The following is a 12,181-nucleotide window of genomic DNA, read 5'->3' as shown; positions in this document are numbered from 1 at the left end:
TGTGTAAAGAAAACTACTTCTCAGATGAAGCAAAACCGAAGGTGTCCAATAAAAAATACATTATTTAATGAAGAGCTCTCACTATAGTCTAATTAAATGGAAAACATCACATGACAGCTAAAAGAGGCCCAAAACCATTAATCTGAATTCAAAAAAGGAACAAAACAACTATTTTTTTATAATTAAGTGGCTGTCCCTTGCGCGTAATAGAAGAAACTTATCACAGTTATATCTCCTGTGCATGCAAGCAACAAAGGACAGGTTCAGCTGCTCTAAATCGTATAATCTCTCTGATTAAGAGAAGCTGTTTCCTTTTTAGTTTTCTATGACGCGTCTTCATTTGATGGGAGTTTTTTGTGAGACAGCCATCAATCAAACCATCAAACTAAACAGCCATCCAATTCAGATAAGCGCCTGATAAGACGGAAATCACGCGTGACAGCGAGCATTGTCAATTATCATGCGGTGATGGCATGGTCCAAAGTCAAATTTCAGCAAAGAAGCGATGATCAGATAAGGGATGAGTTTGAAGTTGGTGTAAATAATGAAGATTATAACTGCAATATTTATTTAATTTTATAAGATTGAACAAAACAATCAATTATCCTTCCCCACAATTGTTACTGACGTGTGATATGCCCACAAAAATTTAAATAATATTTGATTATTCATTTTTAAAAATTGAAACTATTGCTAACGGAGGCGCAGTCAAGATTAGATAATGAATACGCGTCCTAATTCGTAGATAAAGAACACCGTCGTATAAAATACACACAAAATCTGCTTCTCTCAGCAGAGAATACCGCGTATTAATCATTTTTTAAACGCTCCTTGCTGCGCTGCATGAAGGAAAAAATCTCTCGCGACATCATCCTTCAAGAGCTTGAAGCCATCACTGTTCACGACCGCAGTCATGTGCTCCATGCAGAACTTCAGAACGAACTCCTTGAGTTCCTAAAAAGAAATAAGTGTCTCAACCAGACATTTTATTTTAAAATTTTAAATTTAGGCACCTCGGCAGCAATTAGAACTGCTTTATCGTAAATCGATGCAGCGTTTTCCACGGTCACGCCTCTTTTGATAATTTTCAGGCACTCGTTTTGCAGATCAGTCATTTGATAGAAGTGGGCCAACGCGAATAGCTCTTTAATTTCAGTTAATATTTTCAAAAACACCACAACAATAAAGTTATTTACCTAGAGACAAATCTGGCTGCAAATCAACCTGGTTGGTGTAGAAGTATTTCAAAAAGGCGAAAAATACATCGTAGCTGTGATGCTCGATGATTTGCTCACTATTAAAGTGTAAGTTTTTGTTAATTCACAAGTTAAAATATTACCTTTCGTTGCTCTCTTTCCAATTGCCCAAGAACATGGTCCTGAAGACGGCGCAACGCAAGATCAGAATTAATTTGTGCGCGTGGATTTTCTTTCCCTCGACCACGAAAGCAACGTCAGCAGATTCCTATCCATAAAGATTAATCGAGTAATAAATTTTGCAAATAAATATGTAATATTCATTACGGAGTCACCAAAAGATTTCTTGAGCCATTCTGGCAATTCGTTTGCACTGTTCTTTTCTTCTATTGGCTCATCATCAAGTTTTGCACGCAATGGTCGGAATGTAACGGCGTCATTTGGAATTTTCGCAAAAACTTCATCCAGTGAAGTGAATGAAGTTTTTGTCGGACTTGAGTTTCTTTGGCCTTAAATTTGAATTCGTGATGGATAGCATTTAATTATTTTTATAGACACAAACTCCCACCATTGAATTTACCCCAAGCGAATACTTCATCTGCTTCTGTGACTGCAGCACTCGTATGGTAAGAAGTGTAATGGGCAGCTACGTCTCTTATCCTGTCCAAAAACAAAATAAATATTGATTTATATGTACCCAATTTTTTTCACATAAATATTTCATTCAACATCAGTATTGATGCTTGTCTTTTTTTATATAACCTGCACATATTCCCAAATAACAAAGTTGGTTGGTGTGAATTTTCGTCGGTTCCATTTCCAAGCTGGCCTGATCCGTTCCATCCCCAAGAGTAGATTTTCCCATCGTTGGACAAGGCCAGGGCATGATTTGAGCCACAAACAATTTTTGTAATTGTGATGCCTTCCAAGCCGGGCACTTTGCGAGGAATGTTTTGCTCCTTCACGCCTTCTGCACTACGGCCCAGAATGCCATATTCATTTCTCCCCCAAGCAAGTACCTTTAAAATTAATGATACAATAAAATTATACATTAAGAATCAAATATTATTTTCATTTTGTCTATAAATAACTTCCACTTTAAAACACAATGCTGGTAAAAATATTTATAATACCCGAAATAGAAATTAATTTTCACCTCTCCTGAGTCTAGGAGTGCTACAGATGAGTTACGTAGACAAGCGATGGCTGTCACAACTCCCCCAGCCGCAGGAAAGTCCAATTTTGTTGGAAGAATTTGGTCATCGCTGTGTCCCAGTCCCAACTGCCCGAAATCGTTACAACCAAAGGAAAAGACCTTTAGAGTGTGTTTTTTGGAAATTGTAAATTAATTCGAATGACATTTATTTTATTCGAACCTCTTTATCCGAGGTTAAAGCCAAAGTATGGGTAGAGCTGCAGGCCACTTGCAAAACTCTTTTTGTTGCCAAAATTCCTTCTATTTTGGTTGGGATCAAGGTTTCTTGTTTCGTACCCAGTCCAAGCTGGCCAAAATCATTTCTTCCCCAGGCGTAAACTGATCCGGTAGCAGAAATGGCAAAAAACGTATAATGTGAGAATTCCAATTCTGAGAAAAAAAAATATTTATTTTGGAGTCACATCAATAATTATCCTTAATAAACTTCACCTTGAATGTTTTTTCCGCACAATTGTTCAATTTTCGTGTGCTCTGTGCGTGGTTGCTGGTCGCCAGTACCAAGGAATCCTTCTTTGTTTTTCCCAAAGCCGAAAACTTGGTCATCTTTCGTCACGTAAATTGCGCCACCTCCTTTGAATGTTAAATGGCGCACATGAGAGGATGTTTGTTGAAACTAGAGCGTCCATCGAAACCAATAATTTGTCCCTAGTTTATCTTTTCCCGTAAACGATTTCCCGGATTCAGCCCAGTCCCGGGAAAATGCTCTAATTTTTTTGGGAAAACCCGAACGTGAAAACAACTTCCCGGGAAATCCCTTCTCGATCGTAATTCCGTGGGCAAATATATGTCTCCTGACTTTTGGAAAATTTGGAGGAAAAGGTGTCAAATTTAAAAAAATAATAATCTTTTTCTTGTTTCCCTTCCCCCGTGCATGTCTTCTAATTTTATTATTGGAGCAGATTCAGGCGAGTTTGGACATTTGTAAATCGATTGCACACGAGAAGGGATTTTTGGAGTTGAAATATTTGTACGGGACAGCACTTCTATTTGCTTAATAAAAATCTTGTTAATGTAGATGGTTAAATTTCAGGATTGAAGCTCGGGAATGGGAGCGTTCCATCTAAAAAAAATTGAGTTCTATGTGAATGAAAGGTCGACTCTAACACTTGACTGCGTCCCCCATTCCCGAGCTTCAAACTTTGAAATTCTCCATTTATTAACAAACAAAATTTCAGTGTCTACCTAAAAATTTCAACGCCAACAAATCCCGTCCAATCGAATTCGCCTGGAACTGGTTCTCGGGATTCCCGGCCAAATATTCTCAAGGTACTCGAAAATTTCTCATCTCGATGGACGTTTTAGTTCAAAAATAGTTTTTTTATCTCAAATCTCTAACATTTGAAATGCCTGTAATATAATTTAGCAGCGGACAATGGAAGCTAAATAATAAAGACGAGCACCAGCAGAAACTAACTTAAATATTGTCCATTTTTCCTACTAGATTTAATTATACAAGTTAGAACTTTGTAAAGAATATAATTAAATGCTTACTAAATACGACCGCAAGCCTGATATTCCGCTTCAATTCGTCGCTCAGCTCCCGAAATATTTGCCACTTATCCAAGAGGTCCGACATCGCGGCGGCAGCAGCAGACTCCGCACCTATTCGAGTTCTCCTCACAATCAGCACTGCTTGCAAGAGAAGGAGACAAGAACTGAAGCACTTTTTATCTCTCTTGGCGCCAGTGTAGGCTTATCAACGAGTCGGTCGGCGACTGTCTGCCTTTTATTGCCGCTATCGAATTTTAATCTCACATAATCAAAAAACACGGCGTCACAAAGGAGAATGACTGCACTAAAAGTCTTTGGAACCAGTCAAAGTAAGCTCTTTCAATAATTTAAAATATTTTGTATAAATTACCAATTAGATTTAAAAATCGCCGACACTGTTTTAGCTGCCCCGAGTAATCATTAATAATGTTTTGTTCCATTTTCTATTATTTTGTCACTTTGACAAGGCACAAGGCCCATATAAACGACAAAATGTGCAGAAAAGTGACAAAGAATAATAGAATAAATGAATGCATTATCTGCTAATAATTAAAACTGTGCGATTTTAGTAATATAGCAAAAGTTTTGAATATTTTTTCAAGTTGCTTTGGAGCAAATGTTGCAAACAAAAATCGAGCAAAGTTGAAGGAGCGGCGATGATATCAATTGTCAACTTGAAAAAGTCCAGCTCGCGTGTAAGGAGAATAGATTGATAAAACGAGTTGTTCAACTAATGCCCGCGAGTAAGTTCAACTTCTCATTAATTATTGATTGATTATTATTCTCCCTTGCACTCACCCAGTGTCTCGAGGACACGTGACTACCCTGAGGGGCCTTTTGGTAAAAGTGTCCGGCTTTGGGGCGACGCTCAGTGGCCGGATGAAGCTTAAGGTGACGAACGGTGCGAGCTCCCATCTGAACTCAAAAAAGGCACTAACTCTAGGCTAAGATGCCCATCCTGCACCGTCAACCGTTGTAGCACGGGTTTGTTCCATTAATTTATTTTTTGTTAAATTATAATCACACCCTAGAAAACCGTGTTACAAATCACATTCGAATCTGCGCAGTTTTTCCACAAAGCCTCGCTCCCATTCATAGGTCATTCACTCATTCATTCATTCATAGGTGGCGCTGTCAGCCTTCTTCCTTCCCTCTCCTTCCATTCATTCCCGCTGACGCCACTCGAGTCGCGTGCCTCTATTGTTGCGGGTTGCATAAGCTGCTCGATATGCAGGCGTCATAAAGCACTGTTTGCTTTAGAAAACTCAAATTTATTTGGAGAGCCGACAATTTTTTCCAGATAACTTAAAAATTAGTTAATTTACTTTGTATAAATAAATACAATATTTTTAGAGGCAAATAATGAAATAGCAAATTCCCTTCAATTCATGAAAAAACCAATTTAAATATTTTTACAACAATGGTCCATGCTAGGATGCATGCGGTTCTCTTTTACAGAAGACGAAGGCAACTGTGAATAATTTACATATTTTCAAATATTGCGAGTGATTGTGGTTGAGTAAAATTTATCTTTTCATGTGCTTTCGAACCTGTTAGAGATCGTTCAATAATTTAAATTCTTTTTATAATTCTGACCAATAAGTTTGGAAAATCGACACTCTGTGTTGTCGTCGCCCCGAGTAATCATTTGCTGACTTGCTCCAATTTATCTTATATAATGTCACTTTGACAAGGCCCGATATACTTATAAAAGACAAAATATAGGCTGAAAATTTACATAGATTAAGATTAGAATATCTGAGTGAATTATCTGTAAATATTTACAGCAGTGCCAATTTTATTTTATTTTATTTTGCTCTTTTTATCCCTGTCCTCTCGGAGCGGGAAAAGGGCGCGCACTGCACTGGCACGAATGCTGAAACCCCAATAAAACCGCGAAAGGATAACATGGGCGCACCAGGCCGCACAGGGACGCAGCCCACTCAAGGGCCACTTGCCTCCGCACCGAGGACTGCATTGAAAGGCTAGACATTCGTCCCGTGAAGCCAAATCACGCGTGCTGGAAAGTTGCAAACCAGCCCGTTGAGCAATTTGAGCAATTCGAGGAGTCACTAAACTAACCACTTTTTGCCATTTCTGACATTGGGTAGCCAGTATTAGATCTCCGAACTGCTCAAATACCTCTCATTGATTTGACACTCCTGAGAGTGCCTTAACAATGCGAGCCAACGGGATGGTTATTGACACAATCTTTTATCAAGCTAGTTTTATTTTTTACCTGGCTTGCATTTTTAGATCGGATGACTGCTTACAATTTTAATGAAATCTGCGATATGTATTATATTTGCAAACTCAATTTTGTCTCGCTGCAGACGTGACTTTTTGGACACGCCGTACACGACGCCTCGATGAACACCATTCAATTGGCAATTTTGCTCCTTTTCCAAAACGCCGACAGACTTTGCGTTAAGGAAATTCAAGGCTCTCACAGCGTTTCTTACGGAACTCTGGTCTTCCAACTCCATTGCCTGCTTGAAAGTGGTTTAATCACTTGCGACACCGAGGTGGTGCTTGAAAAGAGCAAGAACAGCCTGAATTTGAAATACAGCAACGAACTGACGGAATTCAAAATTCCGCAATTTGTGAAAAACTAGAAATCTCCTAAGAGAAGCGCAGAGGAAGCTGAGTGAAAGAAATCATTTACTTGGACCCAAAATATTTCTTAGTTAGAGGCAGCAGTCGTCCGCGTCGTGAAAAACTACCCCCGATTAATCACGACGAACCAATTGAAAAGGTGTAGTTTTAAGCACGGTCTCAATTTTAATTCACTTTATATATAAATTGTCAAATATAGTTGCAAGCCATAACGAAGTGGAGGATTTCCATTGAAATTCCGATAGTGGAAGATTATTAAGACTGCAGCGGCGGATACAGTAGTTTACATTTATTTAATAGTATAATGAATCTCCATATAACGAAAATCATGGAAAATCACCGTCCATACACGAATTATTTCATTACTTGTACAAGCATTTCCATATTGCATACCAGCATCCTAACTATAAAAAGTGTCTCTTGCTTCACTGTTCTGCAGGGAAGCCAAGATTAGATAAGGATGCAAAGCTGTGATATGCTTATATGTGCGACGCCTGTGTAAAGATATCTACTTCTAAAATGAAACAGAGCCGAAGGTGTCCAATAAAAAATATTTAAAGAAGGGCTCACTAGTCTAATTAAAAGGAAGACACCACCTTACAGTTAGATGGACCCAAAGACATTAGCCTGAATTCACAAAAAAAGGGGCAAAACACCTATTTTGTATTTAGTGGCTGTCTGCTGTCTATTGGGCGTAATAGAAGAAATTATCACAGTTAATATTCATATATCTCCCGTGAGGGCGCCAAAAGATTGTAGGCTCAGCCGCTCAGCATCGTACTCTCTTTTGATAAAGAAATGCTGCCTCCTTCTTACAGTACAATTAGATCTGAAAGCGTCTCCTTATGATGACTTAGTACTGACTCTTTGTCGTCGATCCTCCCCCATCCCCCGAGTCTGCCATTCAAAGTCACGTGAACGTTCTTTTTGCTGATTTTCTTCTTTCCGCCCTCACTGACGCGTCACACCAAGACACCAAGAGCCACCAGCGCCGTGCCTGAGGCGGCTTCTGAAATAACACAACCGCAGGCTTTGCCGACATCGCTGCCTCTCGTGTGTCTGGCGGCTGCTGTAAAACCATTCTGTGTGAAATCAACAGTTAATTTTGTAAATTATTGTTAAGAGAAAAGAAATAAATTTTAAATACTTTGAGTGCTTTTTTAATAATTAGTGACATTATAATTGTTTATTTTATACACCGCACTTTGTTTATTAAACAAGCCTAATCACTGATATATATCAAATGAATGCAGAGCGCAAAGCCTTTTATTTAAATTACTTTTAATCAATTCCGAAAAATCTTAGTTGGTCATTTTTGTGTGACTCTCAGTTGTGAGAAAAAAATTCATAGCATCTGTTAAAACACAAATAAAGAAATATTTTTCACCCCAGCATAATTCAAACTGCCTGAATTCTTAGGATGCAATGTCAAAAATGTTCCCGAATTCCTCTAATTTCCAACAACAACGAGTTTACGGTCCCCACCTTCAGCTAGTTTACCATTGCTCGGAGGATTCTCGCTCGGAAATGTCGTTCGTGAAGCAACTCTGCGTTTGGTGCGAGCGTCCGACGGTGGACGGCGCTGTCCAGGCTTTCCAATTGGACAACGAGAAGCTGCAGACTTGGTTCTTGAACGTCTGCGGATTCGAATTTGCCAAAGAAATCGAGGATGAAGATCTGATTTGCAATTTCTGCATCTGGCACGCTGAGTGAGCTGCTTCAGGACAATTTTTTTATATTTTATTGACGACTTTTTATTTCAAGGTTTCTGGCCAAATATGATAGCGAGCTCGAAGCTTTGGCTTGGTGGTCACAAGATCTGACCTGTTTGGACGAAGAGGCGAAGGAGCTGAGGAAGAAATATTTAGGTACATGATGAGCTCGTAATTTTTTTTTAGAACTTTTATGGAGGTACAGAAAAAATAACGCGATAAAAGAGACTAGAGGAAAAAAATCGGAATGAGCAAGAACGTGATTATAAAGGACCGGGAAATAGAATAAAAAAATAATACTGTCGTATTGAAGATTATTAAAAACAATAAGAAAAATTGACTGTACATAAAAAATTTAACGGCGGTAAAAATTAAGATTTTACTGTGGTTCAAGGTTTAATTTCGCCCTTGAAATATTTATCAAGTTGCCTTTTAATATGTATATATATTTAAGTTGTCAACTTTTGCTGTAATTTGGTCTGGGCTAATTGTTACAGAAGGAAAAGCAGAGCAGTGCTGGGTGCAGCTGGAGAAGATTGAGTTGCCGAAAAGCGAGACAGAAGAAAATGCAGAGCACGTGGAAGTGTCTGACGGTCGAAAGAGCGGGAAGAAATGTTTCTACTGTGGACAAATTGTCGCAAACATTAGTAGTCACGTGAGAAAGAAGCACGAGAATGCCATCAGGTGTGACTTTCGTAAATGTGTCACGTATTTCCACACTGTCGAGGAAAAGGACAAACACACCAAGGAAGTGCATCAAAAGTCTCAAACAAAGAAACTGATCAAGTGCAATTTTTGCGAGAAACAGTTTCGGAGGTCCGATTTCATCAGAGATCATATCCGTCGTGTTCATGCCGAGTTTCGCGTAAAATGCAAATTCTTTGGTTGCTTCTGTTATTTCAAATCTGAACCGGAAATGATGGCCCACTTTGAAGCTGTTCACAAGGAAGAAGACAAAGCAAAAGTATTCAATTGTTACCATTGCGAGTTCAAATCTAAATCTAAATGGGATTTGTCGATTCACGTTTCTCGTTTGCATTTGCCAAAGACGATCAAGTGCGACAAATGCCACAAATTGTTTTCTACCAAACAGAATCTGGCACAACATGCAAGACAGAATCACAAGTTTTGGGTGTGCTCAATTTGCAATTCAAATGCTTTTCTGAGAGATATGAGTCGCCATTTGAGAAGAATGAAGTGCAAGCGCTGCAAGAATGAATTTGAGTGCACAGGCTTGTACCAATCACATTGGAAAGCATGCAAAACGACTCTTTTCAAATGTCAAAATTGCCCAAAGGCCTATCATATTCATTCTCAACTGAAATACCACTTGAAAAAGAAACACGGAAACAATTCTTGGCGTGGTTTGCAGCACAAAAAATGGGATTCAAGTGCGAGCCGTGCAAAAGGTACTACAAAAGTGAATTACTACTGAAAATCCACTTGAATCACTTTCACAAGAGGCAGAATTTGCACTGCGCACACTGTCCTAAAAGCTTCACTGATTTTGCTAACTTGAAAAACCACTTGGCTATGAAACACAATTTGATTGAACGCAAATTCGAATGCGGTGAGTGCCAGAGGAAGTTTGTATCTTCATGTTTTCTAGCTGTACACCAAAGAAAAGCACATTTGCTGATCAAAAATCTGAAATCATGTAAGGTTTGTGGAAAATCAATGGGTGCAAACTGGTTGAAAACCCATTTATTAGTGACCCATGGCATTAGCAGTCCGTAAGAACTGTCCGCTCAAATTCCGAGAGAAAATTATACCAAGTAAGTGTCAAAATATGTTTAGAGAATTGTTATTGGGGGACTGTTGCTTCATAATTGTTTGTCCTTAGTTCGTCTGCTACTTTAATTTTCATTTTTCCATCCCTTAAATGATATAGGCGCTGTATTTCGATGTACAATCCTAATTTTCGGCACAACCTAACTATCCTTTTCCCACTTTTTGTATACTTTATCTGTAATTATATGCATTAATCAAACCAATCTTTGTGAATATATATACTTTCCAATAAATTGTGGTAAAGGTTCAACAAGAAAAGTTAAATTTAACTGGATCATACATAACCACTCCCAATATTTGAAAATATAGACATTATTAACAGTCGCCTTCGTCTCTAATAAAACAGAACCGCATTGACTCTTTGTTTAAAAATTATATAGATGACTTTTACAACAACATCTAATTGATTGGCGTTTTCAACGTTTGATTTCGAGTTTTGGTTTCGATTTTAGCTATGAAAAACAGTTTATTTGTGAGAAAATCAACGAAATGTTTGAATAAAAAACACTTTTTGAAATAACAAGGTTCATTTTTTACCAAATATAAGTACAATACATGTTAAAGAATATAATGTTAATTATATTAAATTATTTATATCGATCTTAAGAGCCAAATTGCTCACCGAAGGTGTTCATGGCAGGATTTACAGGTATTGTATCATCCCTGAAGAAGAATCTTCTTAATGAGGTGACCTGGTAAGGTACCGCTTCAACTTCTTCGTACAGATGTTCCGGTTCAGCAGGGCCGACGTCGTCAAACACAAACGTAGAACGCGTTCCAGATTTCTCGAACTTGCTCGACTCCTCGGCCTCCCAGTGATCGCTTTCACTTGGATCGCGGGCTGAGACAAATCGGCTGCTCGTAGGGATCAGGTGGAAGGGGCGTGGCTGCGTCACTTCCTCGTAATGCACTAATGATTCTTCGGCATCATAGTTGTCACGTAAAACGGACATTTCGTGGCCCTCGTTAGTTTTTTGCAGGGTGGTAACATGGTTTTTCTTCAGTTTCAGAATCAGCCAAAAAATGATCGAACTTGACAGGATCACGGTGAACACGTTAAAGCAGATCAGATTGATGATAATTGTCCTATTTTCGTTGGAATTTTCAGTCGAGGTGCTGCTCTTCTGCACCTCACTTGTGGCAGTGTCCTCAGCAGGCGTCGAAGATTTTGTTGTGGTCGGCATTGACAAGTTAACAGGCGTAGTGTGATTTAATTCTCGGAGTTGCGTGCTATTTCCAACTATATCGGTCGTTATATGAATTTGGGTCGAGGCTGTGGCTGTTACGGGCGTTGATTCGGGTTTCGTAGTTGTTGCAGTCGGAATGGACAATAAACCAACAATAGGCGTTGGTTTGGTCTTAGGGGGAATGGTGATGGAAGCTACTGGCCAAACTGGAATAAGAAGAAATAGATCGTTTACTCTAGCATGATGCTGATCACACTAGCTGTCATAGAAATAAAATGAAATACTAAGAAATAAAAAGCAAATGTGGCTAAAAAAGTTTGTAAATTGTTTATTCCGTGCATAAAATGGAAAATCAAAATAAACAACTAACGAGAAGGATTTTAACATAAGGACAAAATAACTTGTTTCTTTCTGTGCATGCAAAATAAAGAAAAGGAGAGCCATGTTACCTGACGGGGTCTCAAAGATGTATGACTTCGCACCGACTGCAGCCTTTAGTAGTCTGTACCTTGGTTTAGTCTCTGTTTCATAAATCTCAGTCATCCAAAATGTTCCCGAAGAGTCCAATGCAAAAGTAAATGGCAAAATACTATCCAGAATTTCACCCTAAAAAGTGAAACGGGCTGTTGTCATTTTAGCTAAGACCATAGGTTAATATATGAAAGAATTAAAACTGCACACAAAACTCTTTAATTTAAAATAGTGAAAATGTAAACACATATTAAAAATCAATCTTACATTGCAAGACAGCAATGAGAGCATGAAACTGGAGTGTGGTGCGAAAAACTAACTTTTGAAAAATTTCTTACATAAATTGGTGACGTACCTCATGAAACCGATGCTCATCCTCAAATATCTGGGAAGAGTTCCAAGAGTTTATGTAATTCTTATTCAAATATGCGGCATATAAGGTCCCCTTGTTGTCAATGAGCATACTATATGGCACTGCATTCAACTTTCTGATTAGTTTCG

The 12,181-nt window shown here is 38.5% G+C and overlaps 2 protein-coding genes across 2 annotated transcripts; one reads left to right on the top strand and one right to left on the bottom strand.

Moving 5' to 3' along the window:
* Positions 1-612: 612 nt before the first annotated feature.
* On the bottom strand, positions 613-1,821 carry LOC135937645 (RCC1 and BTB domain-containing protein 1-like). Its single transcript, XM_065480822.1, has 6 exons — positions 1,765-1,821; positions 1,524-1,705; positions 1,340-1,464; positions 1,197-1,294; positions 1,014-1,144; positions 613-954 (listed from the first exon to the last, which is right to left on the bottom strand). The coding sequence occupies exons 3-6, from the start codon at positions 1,372-1,374 to the stop codon at positions 814-816; spliced, it is 405 nt and encodes a 134-aa protein (XP_065336894.1). The 5' UTR covers positions 1,375-1,464; positions 1,524-1,705; positions 1,765-1,821; the 3' UTR covers positions 613-813.
* Positions 1,822-8,046: 6,225 nt separating this feature from the next.
* LOC135937363 (uncharacterized) lies at positions 8,047-10,406 on the top strand. The gene is made up of 5 exons (XM_065480514.1): positions 8,047-8,228; positions 8,284-8,387; positions 8,729-9,047; positions 9,728-9,817; positions 10,403-10,406. Exons 1-5 carry the CDS (start codon positions 8,047-8,049, stop codon positions 10,404-10,406), a joined length of 699 nt encoding a protein of 232 aa, XP_065336586.1.
* Positions 10,407-12,181: the final 1,775 nt, after the last annotated feature.

The sequence above is a fragment of the Cloeon dipterum genome, chromosome 2 (genome assembly GCF_949628265.1).
Source record: "Cloeon dipterum chromosome 2, ieCloDipt1.1, whole genome shotgun sequence".
Classification (NCBI taxonomy): Eukaryota; Metazoa; Arthropoda; class Insecta; order Ephemeroptera; family Baetidae; genus Cloeon; species Cloeon dipterum.
Note: the sequence above shows the minus strand (reverse complement) of the source record. Positions and strands in the feature narration are given on the sequence as shown.

What these genes read in the sequence shown, in the direction of transcription:
- LOC135937645 (XM_065480822.1), bottom strand. Translation starts at nt 1,374, where the DNA reads ATGTTCTTGGGCAATTGGAAAGAGAGCAACGAAAG. An exon ending in TGGAAAGAGAGCAACGAAAG is followed by an intron (nt 1,295 to 1,339) that starts GTAATATTTTAA and finishes ACACTTTAATAG; the next exon opens with TGAGCAAATCATCGAGCATC. An exon ending in CAGTTCTAATTGCTGCCGAG is followed by an intron (nt 955 to 1,013) that starts GTGCCTAAATTT and finishes ATTTCTTTTTAG; the next exon opens with GAACTCAAGGAGTTCGTTCT.
- LOC135937363 (XM_065480514.1), top strand. Translation starts at nt 8,047, where the DNA reads ATGTCGTTCGTGAAGCAACTCTGCGTTTGGTGCGAGCGTCCGACGGTG. An exon ending in TTCTGCATCTGGCACGCTGA is followed by an intron (nt 8,229 to 8,283) that starts GTGAGCTGCTTC and finishes TTTTATTTCAAG; the next exon opens with GTTTCTGGCCAAATATGATA. An exon ending in GCTGAGGAAGAAATATTTAG is followed by an intron (nt 8,388 to 8,728) that starts GTACATGATGAG and finishes TAATTGTTACAG; the next exon opens with AAGGAAAAGCAGAGCAGTGC.